The 23,451-nt window shown below is 36.0% G+C and overlaps 1 protein-coding gene and 1 long non-coding RNA gene across 6 annotated transcripts; both read right to left on the bottom strand.

The window, feature by feature from the left end:
• Positions 1 to 9,823: 9,823 nt before the first annotated feature.
• LOC108134569 (coiled-coil domain-containing protein 34) lies at positions 9,824 to 12,047 on the bottom strand. Of its 2 annotated transcripts, XM_017254921.2 has the most exons (3): positions 11,968 to 12,047; positions 11,540 to 11,908; positions 9,824 to 10,582 (listed from the first exon to the last, which is right to left on the bottom strand). In XM_017254921.2, the coding sequence occupies exons 2-3, from the start codon at positions 11,867 to 11,869 to the stop codon at positions 9,962 to 9,964; spliced, it is 951 nt and encodes a 316-aa protein (XP_017110410.1). In that variant the 5' UTR covers positions 11,870 to 11,908; positions 11,968 to 12,047; the 3' UTR covers positions 9,824 to 9,961. The 2 variants fall into 2 exon arrangements, with proteins under 2 accessions (XP_017110410.1, XP_041564710.1); XM_041708776.1 differs by having other exon boundaries at positions 11,540 to 11,998.
• Positions 12,048 to 18,426: 6,379 nt separating this feature from the next.
• LOC108139386 lies at positions 18,427 to 19,662 on the bottom strand. Of its 4 annotated transcripts, none has more exons than XR_001774170.2 (4): positions 19,461 to 19,662; positions 19,115 to 19,230; positions 18,630 to 18,790; positions 18,427 to 18,547 (listed from the first exon to the last, which is right to left on the bottom strand). It is a non-coding gene; the product is annotated as an uncharacterized LOC108139386 (long non-coding RNA). The 4 variants fall into 4 exon arrangements; XR_001774171.2 differs by having other exon boundaries at positions 19,115 to 19,186; XR_005977490.1 differs by lacking the exon at positions 19,461 to 19,662 and having other exon boundaries at positions 18,630 to 18,814; positions 19,115 to 19,365.
• Positions 19,663 to 23,451: the final 3,789 nt, after the last annotated feature.

The following is a 23,451-nucleotide window of genomic DNA, read 5'->3' as shown; positions in this document are numbered from 1 at the left end:
TGTGCTGCCTATGACCGAATTTAAGACCAGACATTTCCGACCCCAAAATGGATTTGTATTTTTGATCGATCACCTGCCCGTTCTTCTGTCCTTTTTTACGCAAACTAATTTCTCAGTTTTGAAGCTAGGCGAAGCGGGTCGGATCGGACTCCTATATCGTAAAGCTCCTATAGAAAAATTCGGAAAAGTAAATCAATAACGGAAACGGAAGCTAACTTCGGCAAGCCGAAGTTTAAATACCCTTGCAGTGAAGGATGGATCGGAAATGATACAACACCAATTCTAGCAAAACAACAAAATTTATCAATTTTGTATCCAATAGTTTCTATGTTAGCTATAGAAGATAGTCTTCGGATCGGTAAGAGTTTTCTACTTGATCAGTGTACGATGTACATATACAAAATACGATTTGGAAAGATTCAAGAATCTATCATTTACACTGCGCGAAACGCAGTGTGGTCAGAATGACAGATGTATGGCATCTATCGGATATAAAAGTTGCGTTTTTGAAAGGCCATAATTTTGTTGAAAACCACTTCACTCAAATGGCGTCCCGAGAGGCCGCGCATGCCTCATTGGGTAACGGATAACAATACAATTGTAATAAATTGGACATTACATTTTGGGCCGATGTATTTTGTCAGATTCTCATTCTAAAAACAAAATGCTTGATAAAAATCAATTTGTACAGCATGTGAGTTATTTTGTTCTTTAAAATTTTTACCCAAACTTAGTAGATTGAACTCAAACGAAGAATTTTAATTTTTTTTAGGTAAAATAATCTTAGATTGCATCTAATATACTTGAATAATTTTCTCTATGTAGCTGTTGAATTGAGCTCGCAAACGGTATAGAAAGAGGCTATTTCAACTCATCTAGTCATGCTGATCAAGAGCATATACACTTTATAGGGTCAGAAATGTCTTGTCTTGTCGGAAAGAGTCTTCTCAAATTGGTTATGTGGGCTTTCAACTGTTCAGAATGGGACATGCTGTTAGGCCGTGGAAGTGCTTTAAATTAATCCTTTTGGCCAAAGGTTGTGGAACCGTCTTCGAGCAAACTTTTTTCGCAGAGCTTTCACTTTCAGGCCAGTCGTGCAATTAATGGGAAAACCCCATTAATATCCTCATCCCTTGGCAGGCCGAGACAAGAAGTCAGTCAGCGAAGTGAGCTCGAAAGGCGGCTAGAATATGACTTATTTAAGTCGGAGCCGCGTGCTAATAACTTTGCAAGCCTCGCCAGGCGTGCAAACTTCGCTCATGTGAGTGTCCTTCTTATGATTTTGCTTTCTTGCTGGCATTCCTGCGTGTGGCAGGCAGATTAAAGTGACAGACAGGGCTACGCCAGCAAAATAACAAAAGGTGGTTAAGACCTTGTAAGTGTTTAAGTCGACAAGGGGTCGACCGAGCAAGGACGAGGCTCGCTGCGTGTTTATAGCGCTGTGAAATGAACATTTTGCAAGGTGATTTAACAGTTATTAGATTTTTCAACCCAAAGTGGCTAGCTTGCTTACGGCTTTCCTACCTTCTGCCTACGATTTCCTCTGGGAATTCTCAAGTTCCTTTCCCTTTTACAATCCTGCAAAGTTTTTATTTGATTGCGACAAATATTCGCATCTCATGTCCCAACGAGCACAGAGCTAAACAAAACGTCAAAGGCATTTGAGGAAAACAATTGCAGGGCCAAAAGTTTTTGCTCACAACTTTTAAACTATGGCTGATTAAATAAAGGCCTGACAACAAGTTGAGCTTAGTTGAGCAGGCGAAGAAATGCATATTGCTTAAGTAAATATGCAAAATAGTTATATAAGAAGTATTTATTCCATCTCGGAAATTTACTTTTCTTGCACTCTACGCTAAGAACTTAGAACTACTTGGTAACTTGGTATTTATACCCTTACAGAGGGTATAGTTTTTACCCGATAATTGTAAAGTGAAAGATTATTTTGTACCCGTATAAGAGTGTTTTACAGGAAAAAGACGGTGTCAGCATCTTGGCAGCTATAAGAGCTGGATAGTTGGAAGTTTGTATGCAGATTTTAGTTATGACACGTAACGCAGTTAAACGTATACATATTTAATATAAACAGTGTTTTGAATACGCCTTGTCAAATTTCAAACAATATACTCTTCTTGGACCATATTTAATTTAGGGAATTATTACATATAAATTGTTCCGAACATTAGTGATTTCGGCGCAAAAAACTGTTTATGTAGATAATTCCAAGCACAATACGTTTGTGTTTCCCACAACAATTTAAGCTAAGATAACTTTTAGCTCAATTATTTTATCCGATTTGAATAAAATTAAAAGCGTATTTCTGAAATATATCCAAACGAGTTTAAGAAAAATTGTAAAATAGAGAAGTTAAAATATTTTTGTATTGTTTGAATTTAATTGAATTTAAAACGTTATTCTGAAATAATTAAACATTACTGTATTCAAAGATTAAAAAACAAAAGATTAAAGTAAAAGATTTTAGATATATATTTCTACATTATAGAAAGTATTTGATGTCTTTAGTTTTTTGTAAAATTTGTGGTCAGATCGGTAAACAGATGTTGGAAAAAATTTGCTTAAAGTTAGAATTTCTTCCTTCTTTTTAAAACAAAGTTTATTTTAAATGCCCCTCTTGAACCAAATTTTGTAAACAGAAAGCCTGATTGTGCGGGTCAAAATACTTGATTGAATTAAAACAAACCGCTAGGTCGTATATATAAAGTTTATATTTAAACTTTGCTTGCCAGCTTTTCATAAATTTACCCCATTTCCAGAGCTTTGGACTGAGTAGATTGGCCCTAAAGTAAGCCGCACAAATTTGTAGACCAACTTTGGCACATTTCTTAATTAGCTTTATGAGTTTGCTGCGAAGCACCTGTCGAAATTCCCATGCGTGCGGTCAGTCAGGTGCCCGGCCTAGTCCAAAAACTTTTCGTTCCTGAGAAAATAATATGCAAAAAATTATATTAAAACTTTTTGTATGATGCCATTGTCTAACTTTGTATCGTGAGGAAGAGCGCCATGTGAGGACTTCCGCTTGGAGCAGAAATGGCAATGGAATGGGGACCTATCAATAGCAATGGCAACAATGGCCAATTTGCAGAATGGTTCTTGAGGCGCATAAATTATACCTTGCCCCCTAATTGGACCAGTCTTTGCATGAAAACGACGACAACGTCAAACGACGATGGCGCAGGCGACTCTTGAAATCAAAATTCACCGACGGAGGGAGTGGAAAATGTCCGCAGCCCGTCGACATTGAGCGCTCGGCGAAAAGGCAGCAAGGCGTAACATGCGATAAAATTGAGTTGGAAACGTGTCTCAAATCTAAAATTAACAAACTGCCCGAGTCAGTCAGCGAGTCACAGAGTCACAGAGTCATCGGGCCACCGAGTACGGCCGTGAGTTACCGGATCCGTTCCTTTCCCGGCTAAATGTCCTGCGACGCAGCCCAGCCTGCATGTAAATGACTTTTTAATGATGTCCACGTTTGCCGGCTATGCTCAAATCCACTACAGCCCCCGATTTTTCTCCCGTTTCCCTCGTCTCAGTACGTCTCTTTCGAGTGTCATAGTTTGCCTAATTGCTGACATCATTTTTCCCGTTTTTTGCCTCTGCCCTTTAATAGTTTTTTCCGCGTTCTCTGGCTATTGGTTACATGTAAATGTGGGCCTGATTAGCGACAGTCATGAATTTCAATTTGCTCTTAATTAATTGTTGATTTAAAATTCTTTGCGTGCAAATGGAACTTCCCAGTCTAGTGGCATATCAACCTAAAAGTTGGGCTTTAAGTCTTCTTCATAATCGAATTAACAAATGTCTGATTGCAGCATATTGAAGGTCCAATTTTTAATTAAACTAAACTATGTTTTAAACTATGACAATTCTGACTATTATAAATTAACGTTGCAACGGGACAGTATTTTTAGCGATGGCAAACTAGTTTTCAATAAATAATAATTTTGTAATTTTAATGATAGATTGCAAATTTTGTCTTAACAAATATTAGATTTGGTTTAATTAAAAGCAATTGAACTCAAAAAACGTTAGACGCTATTAATAGTACAGAGTAAATATTTAGTTCAAATTTGCTTACTCAAATATGGGAAGCTGATATTTTGATTTTAATGGAAACTGCAATTTGTTTTAAAACCTTATAACAATATCATTTCATCATACTTATAAAAATAAAATCCATTTTATAGAATTTAGTTCATAACTCTGCCAATTCTTTATTTTTCCTTTCAGAATTGCTAAATCGGCACGTATGGCAAACTCTTTGTTGGAGTGCTGCTTCTCCACTATTCGATCATTTTTAATAATAGCGCTTCTAGGAAGCGGCAATAAATGACACATGTTTTAGGACAACTGTTAAGTTTGAGATCGCTAGCTTTTAAACGGTATTGAAACAGACACACAGACGACAACGGACAGACGGACATGGCCATAACAACTCCCCTTTTGATCCTGATCAAATATATACTTTATGGGGTCGGAAACGTCACTTTCACAATTATAATAAAGAACTTATTCCGCCACAAGAATGCTACGCGGAAAGTTTTAATAAAACTCTTTGGGCTGCAGTCTTTTGTGGTTTAAATAAGTAAAGGGTATGGAATGAAAATAAGTAAATGAAACAATATTGTAACTTCTGTAATTTTAAATTTTTTTTGTAACTCTTTTGGACACATTTAATAATTCAATATATTTTTGCAAAAGCTGCAAGGGTATATAAACCTCGGTTTGCCCAAGTTTGCTTCCTTTCTTGTTAAATTTGTTGGCAATCAACAAACAATGATTAAATGGGACGATCATCTATTACCGATCATACTTCAGAACAACTCCTTGCATTGACTGTTGACAAACCAGTATACCGTTGTAAGCCGTGACCAATTTTCACCCAAACAATTTTGCATAAGAAAAGCCCAATCTTTCATGTCCTTTCACTAAGGTAAAGCTGAATAAAGAAAATGCCAGTCCATAGATTAACTCGATTTTCAGTGGGTGAAAAAGATATATTGCCCCGTGTTTAGTGGTAAAAACAATGAAACCTCCTGCCTTCCTAACAACTGTGCAAAGGTGGACTGCTCGCTGTGCCCATAAATAATGCAATGGAGAAAGGGGAGTCAAGTCTGTCCGACCATTGAGTGTTCGACAAAGGCAGGTGAAACATAAAGGAAGACTGGAGGAGGTCAGCGGATCCGTTGATGGCGAGGTTTTATGCTCAGACAATGGACCAGATATTTATCAAACTAATGTCTTGTGATCAATAACATGGGCAGCTGGAGAGGGCCAGCTGCAGCCTCCAAATGTGGAGGTTATGAGTGATGTTGAGGCTGTAAACAAGCCCCTCGAAACTTCTGAAAGTAAGATAGGACAATAAGCAAATAAACAATTGGAAAAAGGTCCAAGTTAAAGAGCGAAACAAAAAAATATTGGTAGATCCGCCCTTCTGACACAAACCCCTCTTAATGATTTAAGGAACAACATTTAACATTTGAAAAATCTAATTTTAAATGTTGTGACAAGCAGCGCTTTTAATAAATATACCCCCCAGAAAACAATTGGGGCATCTGCCGGACTGCATTGCCAACAGTACAAGCTAAGGGCGAGTAGCACCCTCACCCTCCGCTAACAGAGACCCTATCTAATGCAGAGCAGCGGCAGAGCACGGTACAAATAGTATAAAAACGGCACACACACATTGACAAGTTTCAGTGTGGCCAGGTTTTGGGCTCTCGCTAAGCTTAGTTCTAGATAAAGATAGGTTCTTAAAAAATAAAACTAGAACTACAACTTGTCTATGTAGGTAAATGTGTTTATTAACGAATCTTAAAGATAAAAATCCATTAAACAAAAGGAGTAACAAACGAGTATATAATTTAAACAAATTTCAAGCCCAAGATCTTTGACATTGTAGAATTCGATGGACCTTAAAATATGGTAGATATATGACGATAGGACTGAAATTATAATACCCTCTGAAAGGGTATAAAAAGAAAGAAAAACAAGAGAGTATAAAGACACATTGTCAGCTCCATTTATCTTAATACTATAACACATAAAATAAACACAAAAAATATAATACCGTATTATTTTAGAAAAGGTTTAGGTGTACCTTTTGAATGGATTATGAGTGTTTCCCGACTACTTTATTTTCAAAAAGGTAGGGCTCAAATAAATAACCAATAATACAAATTAACTGTCACAATAGTAGAAAATGGAGCATGAAAAACTGTAAATAAATAATATAATAAATTATATAATTATCATATAATAAATTGTATAATAAACTATAATAATAAATTACAGGTGTTTGGTACAACTAAATCGAAATCACAACTCCTATAATCTCGCGATAATCTTATTATCTTAATTGGTAAACATTGTTTGTTATATTTTCTTGAAATAATATCTATGACTTCCTCTTGGTCTTTCAAAAGATACATACCCAGGCTTGTCGTATGACCAGTTAGGCGTTCGAGCGGGTGTATGCAGCCTGTGGGGTTGATTGTGGCCCTGGAGGCGGTTGCTCAATCTGACCATTACCCTGGTCATGTGGTCATCAAGCCGAAATGCACACTACAATAATATCAAAGCGAAAGTGCGTAAACAATGCAAACAACCTGGAAACGACTTGAATCTGAGCTCTACCCTTGATTCTCTGCCCAAGTTGCCGTGCAATAGCAGCAACAGCCTCTGTTGCAACAGCAATAACAAAAACATTCGGATGATGAAAACAAACAGCAGCAGCAGCAGCAGCAGCAGCAGCAACGATAACAACAACAACATTAACAACAAAAGCAGCACAAGCAACACAAACTAGTTAGTGCAAACAACATTGATGACGAATAACATGCTTCAATACCTTCCAAATTTAATCCTGCCACTGCTCGATATTCGGGACTTGCCCCTTGCCAACGATTCCTGTTTCCCCATCATTTCCCAGTATCTCGAACAAACAGACGAACACACATGGGTTGGCATCGACCTGGCTAAAAGTGCACCGTGTCCAAAGAGCCGAGATAAACGAGGCCGAACTAGTTGTGGAGTTTCGGGACTATAATATACAAATAAAATAAGTCCATTTTACAAATAATTTATTGTTTAATTTCTTCCAGACAAATCTTGAGATATACAACAGCATATGTTTTCAAATATTAAGGACATCAAAACGGTTCCCATCTCCTAACTGTTAAACACAACTGTAACTGTCAACACTGCCTAATGTTTACTTAATTAAAGAAAAAATATGGCTTAAAATTACTTAGTTATTAAAAAAAAAAGCAAACCTGAAATGAACAAAACCTTTATTACTCCATGGCTTTAACAACTCGTCTAGTCATGCTGATTTAGAATTTATATAATTATATGGTCGTAGTTACTGCGTTATAAGCTTCTGACGATTGCATGTTACCCTCCGCAAGTTTAATTTGGACAATATATTATCAAACAAAAAGTCGTGACGATCGTACTTACCACATGCGGAGTTTTTTGAATACAACTTTTTAACAAAAACGAATTTAGCAATCGACTAAATAAATACACTTTTTAATATGTTCTTCTTTTCATGAAAGCTTTTTGTCTGTACAGTTAATTTTAGCCGTTACTCGAAGAGTAAAAGGGTATGTTGTTTTGTTGAAAAGTATGTAACAGGTGGAAGAAATCGTTTCCGACCCTATAAAGTACATACTGTATAAACGACGAGATCTCGGAAACAATAAAAGCTATATATTTGGGATTTGACATTCATATTCTAATAGTTTTTGAGCAGCACAAGTCCACGTCCACAAGCCGCGAAAGTCTGTCACGTTACTCTTAGACATGTTAGTTATTGGTCTCTGTGTGTGTGTTTCGGTCATATCAATCGGTGGTCACAAACATTTTGAAAATCGAGCTTATATATTAAAAGGTATAGAGTTATTAGGTTATCTGCCGCTGTGCTCAGAAGAGAGAAGCTCTTGCGTTGAGATCACTTAAAGCAGTTGCACCATGCTTCGGAGTGTGGGCTATGGTCAACTTGGCAGAGCAGCAACAGCGCGACGGCAGAGGCGGAAACGAACACACACTGATAATTTTCGAAAGAAAATCTGGGTAGTGCTGCTATTAGCTATTAGCAACTAGTGTTGGCAATGCAGTTCGACAGATGGCGTCACCTAAGCCTAGATTGATTTGAACCTGAGTAACGGGAATCTTATATCTTATCTTAAAAAAAAGGGATTTTACAAAATGATGACCGATTGTTCATATGACAGCTATAGGAAATAGACGATCAAGACTCTAGCTTTTAAACTGAGCTCGCAGGCGGCATTAGAAACATACGAGCAGGCGGACATGGATATATAAACTCGTCTAGTCACACTGATCAAGAATATATACACTTTATACACTCAGAAAACAAAATTCCCTGATTTTAAGAAAAATTGCCTTAATTTTGGAATAATAATAATAATTGCCTCGAATTCGAGCCCTAAATACAAAATTTAGGAAATCGGAAATGTCTATGGTAATTTGTAAGTTCAAAGGCCCCACAAAAAGGTCTTCGTATTTTCTAATATCCAAAAATTTACGTTTTTGCTGGTAATGAATTAACATAAGAACAAACATGACAAATTGACGGACATCGCCAAGTCGACTCGACTCTCTACTCCCCTCTTTGCAAGAAAATATGAAGAGCAAAACACAATTTAGTTAAAGCATTACACCCATTGGAATATATTATGGCGTTATAATGATGGCATACGCATTTAAAATGGTTCTACTGAGGGTTTTGTCAATTCTTCAATCACTGTGCACCTTCCATGCGTGTGCTGGCTGGAAACCAAACCAACGTTGACCTCATCAAAAGGATTTTCAACGTCTTTTTGGTCTTTTTGTTTGCCTGGACCGGGCTGGCCTTTGACTTTGCTGCAGGGGAGCTTCGAGCAAGCCAAGCGCTGGGAAATTGTGCAAATGAACTTTAGGCCTTTGGCTTTGTTTGTTTGTATTTCGGTTTCTCACTCCTGGCTCTGCGAACCTCTGTTTTCCACTTCAAGCTTCCTAAAACATGCTTTATTTTATTTTGGAACAATATAATTTTGTAACTTTACAGACGCACAGGATCAGCCACACAGCAGTGGGCCAGTCCCGAAAATCTAATGAAAACGGGCGGAGCTTTGCATCAAATTCTCAGGTTCACCTTCTTCTTCCACTTATTGCCTGTACGAAAATGTATCTTGTCCAGCAACAATTGAAATCTTATTGAGTGTCCTGTCCTGTGCAGTTTTAGTTTCGATTTTTGCTTACCTCTTTTCTTTTGTGTTTTTCTTGCAAATTGTTATTTGCCATCGTAAGTGCCACGCCGCAATTGCCCTTGCCCTCCTTTTCGTATTGGTTTACAAAATTGGTTAAACTGTGTATTGGCGCAATTGTATAAATTGACTTTTAAATTGCTTGAAAATAGTGTTTGGCTTTTATTTGGCAGTTAAAGAATATGGGAAAGCAAATTTTTGTTTTGCAAAACCAGATTTCAATTATTTAAGAAACGAGTCATAGCATCTTGCAAGCCAAATTGTTTTGTTCTCTGAGGGGATAAATTTCATTACAAGGGTGCTTTCTAGAATTCCATAATTTTTTAAAAATTATTTTGCTGTTATGTATTCAACATAGTTTCTTACCTCACTAATTTTATTAAAAAAATGTCTAACGCTTGTGCAATTTTCTCAAAGTTTCCAATAAAAATTAATCATACGGCACGTAAGCCCGTATGAGTTTAGTGTAAGCAAAACTTTTCTTTTTTCTATGCTTGTCAATTTTTTGATGTCGGCCACAAAAGGTAACGAAATGGAGAAAAATAATTTTTATTTTTCCCATGAGCTCAAGAAACACTTTTTCTACATTTTAAATAATTTGTGGACAATTAGAATGACGAATAACGTTTGCATCGGCAAAAGAATCTGTCTGGAGTGGCCGGTTTGACGAACTACTTGCTTGGCGGCTTTAGGGGACCCAGCCAGGGCGAAGGGTTCACGTAGAGCTTCGAGATGGTGCCTCGCAGAGAGTCCATGCCCTGATTGAGGGGCACCGGCTTGGGCTTCGCTTCCACGTTGCTCATCCACTTCCTCCAGGCAGCCTGGGCGAGTTGCTTGCGGCGTTCCTCATCCAGAGCCCTGGACAACATGGCACGGCGTTTTTCCTCGCGATGCGCCTGCTGCTGCTGCTGCTTCTTCAACCACCACTCCTCCACGACCTGACGGATCTCGTCCTGGGACACGTTGCGCATGGGCCTGGTGGTTGACGAAGAGCTGGCACCGGATCCCAACGAGGTGGACGGGGACGTCAGCGATGGCAGCGGACTCTTGCCCAGCGCAAGACTGGCCTTCATGGCGGCGGCTTGCAGGTGGTTCTCCAGCTGCAGGTTCGCCGACCGGCGGGCCTTGTCCTTCAGCCACTGGTCGTAGCACACCTGGGCCAGCTGCTTGCGCTCCTCCAGCATCTGCTGTTTGTACTGCTGCTCCTGCTTGAGACGCTGCTGCCGCTCCAGGCGAAGCCGCTGCTTGGCCGAGTACCAGTTCTCATAGGCCGCCTCTGGCTCGCGACCCACCTGAAGGCAGAGGAGTATACATCGTTAATTGGCCAAGTCGAAAGGCGATTCCCCCAATCGTTGAAAAAAAACATTCCCCCAATCGTTGAACAAAACATTCCATGGAAAATATAACAAATCTTGGTGTTACTATCCTTACTCCTTTTCAGTATTTATATATTACAATTTTTATTTTATGTTTTTTTTTTTTTTAATTTATTTAAAATTATTATTTTAATCAAATAGGAAATATTTTAAATCTTAAATTTGTAACTTTAATCAAGCATTTAAATATGCGCTGTATTTAATATTATGATTTAATAAGATAAAATAAAGAAACAAGTCAAATATAATGGGCAGTAGGAAACTTTCATATTTTGAACACGAAATCTATAAGTTTAAGAATTAAAGTATTTATTTTTAATTTCCCGCTAAATAGCCACAGTAATAAAAACTAACAAAATAACGTTATAAGTTGATAAATTGTTTTTGGCAATCAGTGAGCGTAATTTGTTAAAGAGAAAGCATTTTCAGGTCATTCAAAGAATTCGTGCATGCGTTTTTTACAGCATGGAACAAAAGAAATTGGCAGCTTAGTAGCAAAGGTATGTTATACCACTAACCATACAACATATTTTGTATGGTTAGTGGTTATACATAAGACATTGTAACATCCTATAAGAATTTTCCTTTAATTTATTATCTTATCTTATAAATATTTGATGATTTTTTTTGCAGTTATTAATGCAACTCTCTGACAACTTAAACAAAAGATAGCTGCTGTTCAAGCTACTGGTGAAACATAACCGATAAATCTCATCGAGGATCAATTATTATAGACTTCTGTGCATTTAATGTATGCTCATGTGTATTCGCCATGACGTTTAAGCTTACAATTACCCATGACAGATTATCAAATAGTTTGGGAACACTTCCTAAAGTACTTGGTTCGTCTACTCTAAGAAAGTGAAGTCCTACCTTAATGCCTTCTATGTGCCTGAGATAGTTGAGTGGGCTCTTCTGGGTGCTGAAACATAGCGAGGGTACCACGTTGCTTTGGCTCTCGGACCTCCTCAGTCCGTCGTACAGGTCCGACCAATGGTCCCCAGACTGGACCGCCGGATTGCCGTTGTCGTCCTTGATGGAGAAGGTGCGAGAGGTGATGTTCTGTGGGAGCGAGTCCGGCGACGACATCGAGTTCGGCGAATCACTGGACGACGAGGACCGCCTGAGCCGGGTGGTGCTGCTGAAGATCTCATCTCTGAGGACTATTTCACCAGATGCGCTTACGCGGCCACAGAACGCCATCTTTTGGGCTTGGGTTTGGATTTACGGGAATGTGTGAGCCTGTTGAACGGTTGAGCAGTAAACAACGGAATAATTTTTTGGCTTTTAAAGTTTTCAACCTGGTGGCCAAGGCTCCAACGTGTAACTGAAGGCTATCTCAATGGCAAGCTTTCGGCAACAACGGGATTTTGAGTTATTTCTCCCCCATTGCTGGGCCTCTCGCATAGCCGCTCGACAATGCGGGGACCTGTGAAAGGTTTGTCATCGCACATAGAGCCGCGCAATTAAACCTGCAACCCCACCAATTGCACTTCCATATGCAGCGGAAAATTTTAATTACAATGCCCGGGCACAACAACATCACAATAACAAGGGCTGCCAACAAACTAGCGCAATATAAAGAACACACGTGCCTTGGCGATGACGGCGAGGCTGACGGTGTAAACCTCAGTTGCCGACACATCAGTAAATGGCGGCGGCCCATTGACATTTCCGCTGATTACTTTATGGCAGAGCCCGAACACATGTACATGGACGCTGGCAGTTCGCAGTTCGAAGTTCGCAGCTCGCAGTGCATAATGGTCAGACTGCTGTCGCAACATGACATGACATTTCGACGCCCCACCCCCGAGCCCCGCATCGCCCCTGGATTCTGGCCATCCGCCAGGTCAGGTCGTGGGTCTCTTTTTGCGAGGGGTATAATTACTTTGTAATGACACTCGTATTACTTTCAACCTGCAAAAATGTAATACAAATGGTTCCATCAGTCCTGCTTACTTTGCCCTTTCCATCGAGTGGAAAGGGCAGCGCTGTCATTTCGAAAACCTATCAAAAATTCCGGGATCAGGAAGTAATGCTCACTTTATAAACAACACGGTGTTTTTCTTGGAGTCACTAGACCAAAATCGATAAATTCTTATAGTTTAAGAGACACTTTAAGAAAATACAAGTAACACTGACATACAAAATTAAAGAGAACAAATCCTCAGTACACTCAATATTGTACCATGTTTTTTAAAATCGACAATAATCGGGTATATGCACTGCAAACCAAACCTCTGTCTCTGGAGTAAATTGTTGATTTATTATAGCAAAACACGCAGTCAAAATAAAAAAGATAAAGTTGAATATGCCAACAACAACTATTTTTCTTTTAATCTTTTTAATTGATTCTCAATTAATTCTTATATTTGTAATTTTTTTTATAGGACGAGAATGTTTTTAGAGCGCTATAAATTCTTGATCAGGATCAAGAGCTAGGAAACTATAAAAGCTTCAGATTTGGGATTTAACATGCAGATTCTATCAAAATTATTTCAAAACTCTGCTTCGCTCACAATTTACAAAAATTCGAAAATCGAACCTTTATTTTAGAAGTTATTTGCAAATACGTTATAATATGACGTCTCTGCATATTTCAAAAACGGAGTTCTTGCATAAAGATATTAGAGATGCGTGAGTAATTTGCACGGCGAAAATTGTCAATGTGTGTGTGCGACAGCGGTTTTATAATGTTCGTGTCGTGCCCTGCCGGAACTCTGCCACGGGTCTGCATTATATAGGCGTGTTGTTAGCGGGGTGGGGGTGCAGCTCCCTCTTCCTTGTAATGCCGACATACATATACAGTTCGGCAGATGGCGCCGTATTGTTTTCAGGGGAATAATTTATGTTTTAAATTTGTTAGCTGTTATTTAAGGGGAATTCGACTACAGTACAACGTCTGAAAGTACTTTATTATGAATTTTATGAATCAAAAATAGATGTTCGGACAGGCCTTTATTATTTAAGAATAGGTTCCAGTTTTCCAAAAAAGTGGCATTTTTGGTTAAGTTTTATTCTTTGGCTAACAGAAATTTCCTACCATCTAATATATATATAGAATTTTATAGTTCAGCATGACTAAGTTAGTTGATGAAGCCATGTCTTTGTTTCGTTGCTTGTTTTTATTACTATTGCAGTTCTCGAGGTATTCCATATCGGGCAGATCCGTTCTTCTCGAAATCACCCTTTTGGATCGCCGAAGCGAAATGGCTTACATTAAAGCTTTAATTTATTTTACGAATATATTTGGAATTAATTTTGAATTAAGGTTAAATAAATGGAAATAAGCCACTATAAAAACGGTATTCAAAAATCAAGCAAATTGAATTACTGACAAATTGTATTCTCTTTCCATGATTGCTAACAAACACGAACTAAACGAGCTTCTAACAGCTGCAAAACCTAAACAATTTGATAAATCCGTCAGGATTTTTGGCACTCATCGTTGCTAAAAAGTTAAAGTACAATAAGTAAACATTTTTAATTGAACACTTAACTAAAAGTTATTAAATCTGTATATGCTATCGTATGTATGCAAGAGCAGCAGAATGCTTAAGAGTCAAGATTCTGTTCACAATGTTCGATAGAGAACCGCACAGACACGAATTTAAGCGCACGGACACATTTGCATGCACAATTGAGCCAACTGACACACACGCCAACAAACAGACGAAACGCCGAACACCGAAAATCTCAAAATGTAATGACAGGCTAATTATGCGTGCAAATGGTTTATAAATATTTTATAATGCCCGTGTGACCCTGACTTCAAGTTGGGTGAGTCGGAACGCTGAATACGAGGTGGGACGCTGCATGGAAATTCAACGCGTTCCAGAACGCAAATTCCAATCCCCTTTGGCAGCTTGGGCATTGTATGCAATTCGGCCTTTCGACTGTTTGTTTGTGTGCAATTGTGTGTTTTGCGCATCGCTGATTGCATTGCGGTTTTACGACTTCATTATTGTTAATTATACGCCGCGATGCCAGCCTCCTCCACATCCCTGAACCACATCGAATTTAGGTAGGAGTCCCATACCTCTCCAGGCAACTGTCAAAAAAGGTAAACGACTAAATTCAAAAATATGACAATGCGGAAACCACAAACTTAATTGGGCTTATGGCCACGCGTAGACACTGAGCCAACTAATTTCTCACTGTAGTGTGCAGATTATGGATTGAGTGTGGAAACTAAAATTAATATGTGCGAGTGTGGGCAACACGAGGAAGGTCATTTAGAAAAACAGAGCAAAAATTATAACTTAACTGAGCGGGGTCAGCAACCGGGGTTGGTTGATCTATATTCAGAAAGCGGGAGCTCCAGAGTCTCCGGTATAACCGGGAACGAATGTGAAATGTTAGGGAAATAATCCCAACAGGGGCTCATCACGTGTCTCTGGACTATCCACTGGGGCCACGCCGGTAGAATCCCTAACTACGGACTATTGTTCAAAGCACTACAAGATCAATTAAATACACATGAAATTTATTTAAAAGTTGTTCATTCTCTACAATTTGTCCTGCTTATTTCCCTGCTGCTGCACCAAGTTCAAAAGGATTAGTCACGCAAACTGCACTGCTCGTTCTTTTCCGGCATTATCGATAATTTTGGATATCGGTACTATCGATAGTATTTAAAGTTGTTTTGCCTCTGAAATAATAGTGCTATATATCAAAAAAGCAAATCTAAATCTTTAATTTTTATCTGATTAACAAAGCAAATTATAAGGAATTTATATTTAAATCAGTTTTAACACCGAAATTGCCATATAATGCTGTCACATGGTCTGCAAGCCAACCTCGAACCTTTGGGAAATGCAGAATTCCCTGAATGATAAAAATTCCAGCAAGTTTCTAGAAATATACCGCAATATACTTTAAATAATCTTCAAATATACCATAATAAAAAAATATTTTTAAAGAACGATAATATCGACTCCAAACTTTTTGTGGCCTTTAATGACATGATGGCCTTAAACCTTTATTTCTCAAATTAAGCAAATTCTTTTTCGGAGATAACTATTTGTCTTTTTAAACGATAAGAAAGCCTTAACACATTCCACATTCAATCTCCGCATCTATTGCTGCATGTCTGTGCTATCATTAAGTGTCGTAAGCCAAAATGATAATGCATAAATGTTAACAAATTTCACAGCATGCCAAGGACACTTAACTGAGTGACACCCCACCCACTGACCTCACGTGTCTTTCACCATCGAATTCATTTTACATGCATGGCAATAGACAGACAATAGCAGAACGCCCCGACTCGCCCCTTTATCCTAAATCTGCCAAGATTTGATTTGAAAATTGTGAATGCGGTCACGTATGTTATTATATCAAATATCTTTCATGGTTATGTTTTTATGCTTACATTTCTAGCACCCATCCCTCTCTCTCGTTTGCAGCCTTCAATAAATTGACTTTTGTGTTCTCATTTTGAAATTGTCGCACACGGAGCACTTACTATATATAATAAATACATATTTCGCAACTTGTGTGCGTGGAATGGGGTGGTTGTAAAATTTAAATTTATATTGAGCTATTTGTGTTTCTTTAGGCATACTGTATAATTAAATTATTTGACGTCAGTTTTAAATCCGTTTAAACAAAAGGCTTTTTAGAGTTATGACTCACAGGTTCAACATTAAATTTGAATCGCAACTAAATTAAGTTACTGATAATATGGGCTTCTGATCTGCCTTTATAGTGTTAGCTTTATTAACATTTTCTTCAAAACGATGGTTTTATACGAGTAAAAAAACATTTTAAATACATTTACATTTCGTCTATTTGAAGGGGTTGTATACAGTTAGAATTTTAAAAAAAATTATTTTTTTATTTTGTTTTGGTAATTTACATATATTTAAGAATACACTCTAAAATTTTATATCGTTCAGGTGAATATTTTCGAAGTTGCACTTAATTTAAATTTAAAGGCGAATCAGAGTGCTTGCAAGTAGAAGTATTAACTTTAAACGCGTTTTACCCAAAATGGAGTTTGCAAAGAGGGTGGCCCACGTTACTCGAAAACGGCTGAACCGATTAGTTTCAAATTTTAGAACGAGCTTCTTAAATATATATTTTTATAATTAAATAGTAATTTAATAATTTGAAAGCTAGTCCTATCTTAATCCAGTGATCAATGTTATCTTTTCATTTACGAACTTTGTAAACTCCCCACAATGGTGGAATGATAATTTTTTAACCGGTAACATCAAGATCCTGGAACTTGATTGACTTTGTTCAAAAATCCACTAAAGCAGAGTCCTCCTTCTAATGGGGTAACAGGGTACCGGGCGGCTACAGGGCAGGTACAAAAATCAGGTAGCACGGCCGGTCGTTTGAAACGCAGTAGTTTTACTCGGTTTTTCTTGAAATTTGTACAGAGTATTCTCAACATATTGTTGATTTAAAAAAATATAAATCAAAAATTTATAAACCCTAAAACCTTACTTTTTGGAAGGAAAGTAGCCCAAGTAAGAGTTTTACATTTGTTATTTCACACAACGAATTGTTCACTACCAACAAAATATTTTCTCACTCAGTCAAATATTTACTCAGATATACGCAGGCTGTTTTAAAGTTAAATAAGAACAGTCAGAGCTCGCTGCCTCGCCCGGCGAACCTCTAGAGAGTCGAGGAAAATGTGCCTATCATTGCTGCATGTCAATGCTGGCGAAATGTATCTTTCACGCTCAATTTATTTGTAATGATGTCGACAGCAGAGCCTCTGGTGGGAAAAGCCAACGGTGGCATGAAGTTCTCTAGAAGTAGGAGGGCAAAAAAAAAAGAGAAAAAACGTGAGGCAGGAATGGCACATTAGTGGCGCCACGAAAAATCCCCAATCATAAAGTGAGCGGACTCTTGGCAACTTTTCGCGAACGCATTTTTCATGTCGGAATCGTTGGGTCTAGGGCAAATGATATCCCTTAGGGCGGAAAATTGGAAGAGGACGGATGAAGTAGCCGCATGTGTAGCTCTAATGAAATAAGCATGTTTATTACACTGGTAAAAAAAAAGTAGTAAATTTAAATATTTTGTATTCAATTTAAATATTTTTCGCTTTGATTTTCATCCAAATCCGTTTATATTTACTTTAAATATGCACCATATTAATTTGATTTTCGAATTTAATTTAAATACTTACAGAGTAATTTTCAATATTTTTAATATTTAATTTAAATTTGGTCCATATTTAAGTTAAACATAATTCATAGTGAAATTAAACACGATGCGTATTTGTTTTAAATATTAAAACATTTAATTTAACTAGAAATCGTATTTGAAGTAATAATGAAACATGTTTGTTTTCAATATTAAAATATTTAATTTGATTTATAATCGTATTTAATGTTAATATAAAACATCTATAAATTAAATATTCCAAACTTAAATACAATGCAATTCATATTTAATTTTAATAACAATTTCACTGAATTTAAATATTAAAGTATTTAGTTTAAATATGAATTATATAACATGTATTATTTAGCGTTTTAAATATAAATATTTATTATATTTAAATGAAATGCAGGGTATATTCATTTAAATTATTCAAAACCGTTTATTAACATAAGAAAAACATTGAGCAGTACATTTTTTTTTGTAATCATTTTATTTAAGCAAAATTTATATACAGTACGGCCTATATAGTTTATCAAAGAACGTAGTTTTTAACACTCACTTCATATTGTACATGTTTTTAAAGAATTTGCTTTGTGGCTTTTTACAAACATACACGGTCGCCTTTGGCGATAGTCGGCAATGGAGTTCACTTGAAGGACTAGACTTTCCAGGGAGTTCTGGTTTTTGATGCTTTTGAAGAGTACCATGTATTGGGCGGTAAAATTGAGGGGAGCAGGATAGTCAAAATAAAGTCTGATGAAAAATAAATAAAAGAAAGACAAAAATAAGAATTATAATTAAAAAATAAAACAATATATTTCATAATGTAATTTACCAATAGTCTCTGAATTCTTGAAATTCATAAACAGCTTCCTTCTGTTCACGTTGTGGATATTATACGCATAGTACTGTTGTATTTCCTTCTTAAACGCTTCCCATTTTGAAGCTAATGCGCCTTTCCTTTCCAGGGAACATTAAATTAAAATCGATTTGTATCTGAAATTAGATTTTTTTTCTTAACTTGGGTTTTTCCAAGTCATATATTACGGTATCACTAGGGATTGTTTTATGCTAATTTATTGTTATTATTATTGATTTGATTGATTTTATTTTTTAAAATATTAATATTACTTTGTAATATTTTAAAAAATCAAATCAAGTATTCGCTTTTTTTTTGTTAAAATTTTTGGGCGGTAACTAAAACGGTAAACGCACGCTGCACATACATACATGCATATGTAGAAACATGTTTACACAGCGTGCGTATGTATGTACATAACATTACCACATTTATATTTTTATTGTTAGATCGGTACTTACCAAATAGTTATGCTTCCGAAGCTTAAAATTAATCTTGGCGTGATCTTTATCTTGAGGGTTAATTATGTTAAACTAGATCGCGGTAAAATACACAGTTAATATGTATGTGAATAACTCTAGAAGATATTTGTTTTTAAATATTCTCACACACTTACATACAAATATATGCATGTATGTGCAGAGTCCGTTAACCGTTTCTAGTGGCTTCCAAACTAAATCTAACGCCAATTAAGCGGTAAACGAACGCTGCACATACATATGTACATGCATACCAACACATGTACATACATACATATATCAAGCGTGGGTATAAAGCCTAAAACAAATTTATTGCAGAATTATTCACCCAATAACGTGTAAGAATCGCGATCCAGATTAATTATTTTAGCACTTCACTATCTTTGATTTGTGTTTCTGATGAGATCGCGGCATCAGCAATTAAACTTTAATTTTCACTACACGACACAACAACTGCGACTTAGAAATGATGGCACGCGCCGTGCAATGCTGAATACGAAGAGAAGTGATCTGGTCACACATATGTACATATGTGTGTGTGAATCCTTTTCAAAGAAACAGCGAATAACGGAGAAAAAAGACCGCTAAAAATGCGCATTTAGAATTTGTTATACACATATGTATGTATGTATGTATAATTATGACTTTTGTTCCATTTATTTAACATTATTTTAATTTAGTTACGAACGTAATAAATTTAAGAGTTTCGTCTAAATTAATGGAACAAAACAAAAAATTAAAATATAATTTTTGTATTTATTTTTACATATAAAATGCGGGCCTCGACTACAACTTTAAATTAAATAGGAATAATATTTAAAGTAACAAAAACAATATTTAAATTTAATTTGTTATGTATAACGAATAATATTAAATTTAAATATTGAGCAATTTCAATATAATACTTTAAACATAGATATTAATACAAATAATATTAGATTTAAATTTAAAAATATTAAGTACCATATTTATTAAATATATTTCCCTAAGATTGAGCTATTGAAATTTAATTGACAATATCAACTGTAATAATGTTTTGTTTATTGTAAAAATCATTAAAAACTCAAAATAATTTTCAGTTTTCGTATTATAATTAAATATGACACATTCTTAATTTGACTATGTTTTTTTTTTAGTCTGAAAATTTTCAATTTTAATATGATAAAATTTAAAACAAATTGCCCAAAATTTAAACTCAATATTTACCGCATTGATTTAAATATTTTAATATTAAATTATGGAATTTAATACGTTTTGTATTTAATTTTAATATTTTTATATTTACTTTAAATATGAAATACGCATTTTACAATTCAATATGCGCATATTTATTTTTACTATTCCATTTTTTTACCAGTGTAGATACAAATGCGAGTCAGAGGGCCATGCTTTTTTACGGTTACGGTTCTCATAGCCTTTTTTTCCAGGGTTCACAGTGCGTATGATTAATAATAAGTGTAGCTGCCTTGCACCTGTCCGCTTTGTAATTAATTGAATTATTTTTCTCAGGACGTGCCCAGTGAAAGAAGAGAAAAGGCGGAGAACCAGAAGGCACATCCAGTCCGATGGAATTATAAATTCAAGAGGCATCAAAAATAGCGGAAATGCAATTAAAATTGTGCAAGGTTCACGTCACCCCTGCGAAGTGTCGGTCTGTGAGTGTGGCTTAGAAAAAATTACCAACAGCTACTTAGGCAGCAGCATAAAAAACTGCACAACTTGTCGGAATGCTCTAGGCGAAAGGAGAGCCATATTATGCTTAATTAAGCTGCTTTCACCTCTCTACTGCAACTTCGATGCTGGAAAGAAAGTTGCCTGGCATGGCCAACACCAGGTAAGGATTAGTTAAGTACCATGCTCAAAGTGTGCTAAAGTAAAGAGTCACTGGGGTACAAGTGGAGCTTTTGATAGTTTAAGGGAGTTCAGAGTTCTGCATCAACACTAGAGGCTTGGGGTCGATGAGAAGATGAGAAAGTTGTGACTGAAATAAATTTGTGCCCAAAATTAACGTCACAATTGACACTATAAATGAAAAATACATTTGTTATAAATTGTTATGCATTTTAACAACGTTTACTAATTAGAATCCAATTAATGATGCTGTTAACTTAGAATAAGAACCAGAAGCTGTGTATTCTTCCAAAAACCACTTTACATAATGAAAATCGGATCATAAAAACCTCTTTCGTTAACGTTAAATCGGAATAAATGGTTAGGACATAAACATGTTTAAAGTTTTTAGAGCGCCACGCGTGAATTATGTGTTTTCGGAACGCACGCATTAAACAATATGCATGATAGGGATATCCTTTTACACAAATGCCCTATAAATATTTAGCTTTCATATTTTGCAAAAAAAAATTGTTTTCGGACCAAAAGAAAGAGAAGGTTTACATAAAATAAATAAGCTATGTTGATTTTAACATACACTTTTCGATCGTTCGTATGGTAGTAACATGATATATTAACCTTAAATGTAATTATAAATAGGTAAGCAATCACAATTCTCGAAATATATTCGTATAAATTTTAAATCATCGAAGTTATATAGTTTTATATTTATTTTTTCGACTTTTTTCCCATTTCGACTTATTTACTACCTGAAATTTAAAGGAAAAGTTTTGCAAAAGTTATATCCAAATAAGAAAAAAAATGAGTAAGTGAGGACTTACGGACATGGCTAGATCGCCTGAAAAGTTATTATCTTTTTATTATTATATTAATCTAAAAAAAATTGTTTTATAAGTAATACAACATTTTTTAACTTTCTCATTGCTAAAGGATTAAGCATTTGAGCAAAGAGAAAGGATTTCGTATCATCATTGTTTAATCAATTTCTTTATTTATTGATATAAAGATCCCAAAATATGGAAAATATTCCAAAACTTAACAAACTTACTGTGAGTCCTAAAAAATATAACTTTACTTTTGATGCACAGCTACAGAACAATACTTTTCAAATAATTCAAAATTGCTTCTCAATCGAAATAATCCTAGCAAAATAACAGATTTTTTAAATATTTAAGAAAAGGGTCAAATAAAATGTATTTCAATTCATCTTCTTTTTTTATGAGACGAATTGAGCAGTACAAAAATGTTAAGCCGTTCCCACAAAATATCACTTACAGCACAATTGAAAACAAACAAATCGGATTGAACTATTAAAATGAATCCATTAAAAATAAAAAGGAGCAATGTAAGTGAGCCTGAAGAGAAGGCTGGTCCCCTCCACCGCATCCATTCACAGCGTAATGCTAATGAGGTTAATGTTTGCATTGAACCCAAAAAATGGCGAATGCAAAGAGTGGCTGGCCAAAAGCCCAGCCTCAACATCAGGTCCTGCCTCTTCCTTCCCCGTTCCCGCCACCGCCTTTCCGCTGGCTGCCATCATAAGCGAATCGTGGGATTTCAAAATGTGTGTGCGCAAAAAGTCGGGCAAACAAACGGACAAATAGCAGGGAAAGACTTGAAGAGACCAACTAATCAAGGTAATGAAATCAGTTTTATTTTAGCTTATTTTCTCTTTTTTTTCCTTCGCCACCATCCCTGCCCAGAGTTGCGGAAAGGGGGCTCACAAATAAAAAATGGAGAGGGACTGCAGTTAAATGTGTTTACCAGAGGGGCTTAGGCTTTTAACCCATTCCGTTGTCGTCTGGCGCAAGACACTCTACTCACCTTACTGAGTTTATCGTCAGTCTGTCTGTTTGGGGCTGTTTATGTTAGAAATTAAAAATATTACAAATTCCAAAGATAGGGCAATAGCTGATAGGTAGACCATTTAAATGATTAAAGGCTAATGGTTTATCACATAATTAACCGAAATACAACTGTGGAAAAGTACGGAAAGTATGCAAAAGTGAATATTTCGGAATTGAAACTTAGTGTATTTCCAGTGTCTTGTTAATTAATTAAGTACACATACAATTATACCTAAAACCTTTAAATGTTCCCCAAGTTTTGGTAAACAACATAATCACTACAATCGTTTTGATTGAGAAAAAAATCACAGCTTAATTTATTATACATCAATATGTTTCTTTAGCATTATTTTTTTTTTTGAAATCTTTTAGAAAATAGTATAATAATGAAAATATCACTTTTACTAAGAGTTTTTTCCATTGAAATATTCGTTTCGCTGTTTTAAAGATAATGAGGAAATTTCTTTGGTTGAACATTTTTTTACCAGCTTACTTCAGTTTTGTAGAAATTTGATTCCGTTTCTTAATAGCTGTTACAATAAAAATATTCTTAAATAGGTCTGTATTCTAAATATGATTCTCAAAATATGTGGCGAGAGTAAAAACTGAGGCTGCACCTTC

Source organism: Drosophila elegans, unplaced genomic scaffold (assembly GCF_018152505.1).
Source record: "Drosophila elegans isolate 14027-0461.03 unplaced genomic scaffold, ASM1815250v1 contig_397, whole genome shotgun sequence".
NCBI lineage: Eukaryota > Metazoa > Arthropoda > Insecta > Diptera > Drosophilidae > Drosophila > Drosophila elegans.
Note: the sequence above shows the minus strand (reverse complement) of the source record. Positions and strands in the feature narration are given on the sequence as shown.

Coding starts and splice junctions, on each gene's coding strand:
- LOC108134569 (XM_017254921.2), bottom strand. CDS start 11,869: ATGGCGTTCTGTGGCCGCGTAAGCGCATCTGGTGAAATAGTCCTCAGA. Junction 10,583..11,539: donor GGCACATAGAAGGCATTAAG/GTAGGACTTCAC, acceptor CTCTGCCTTCAG/GTGGGTCGCGAGCCAGAGGC.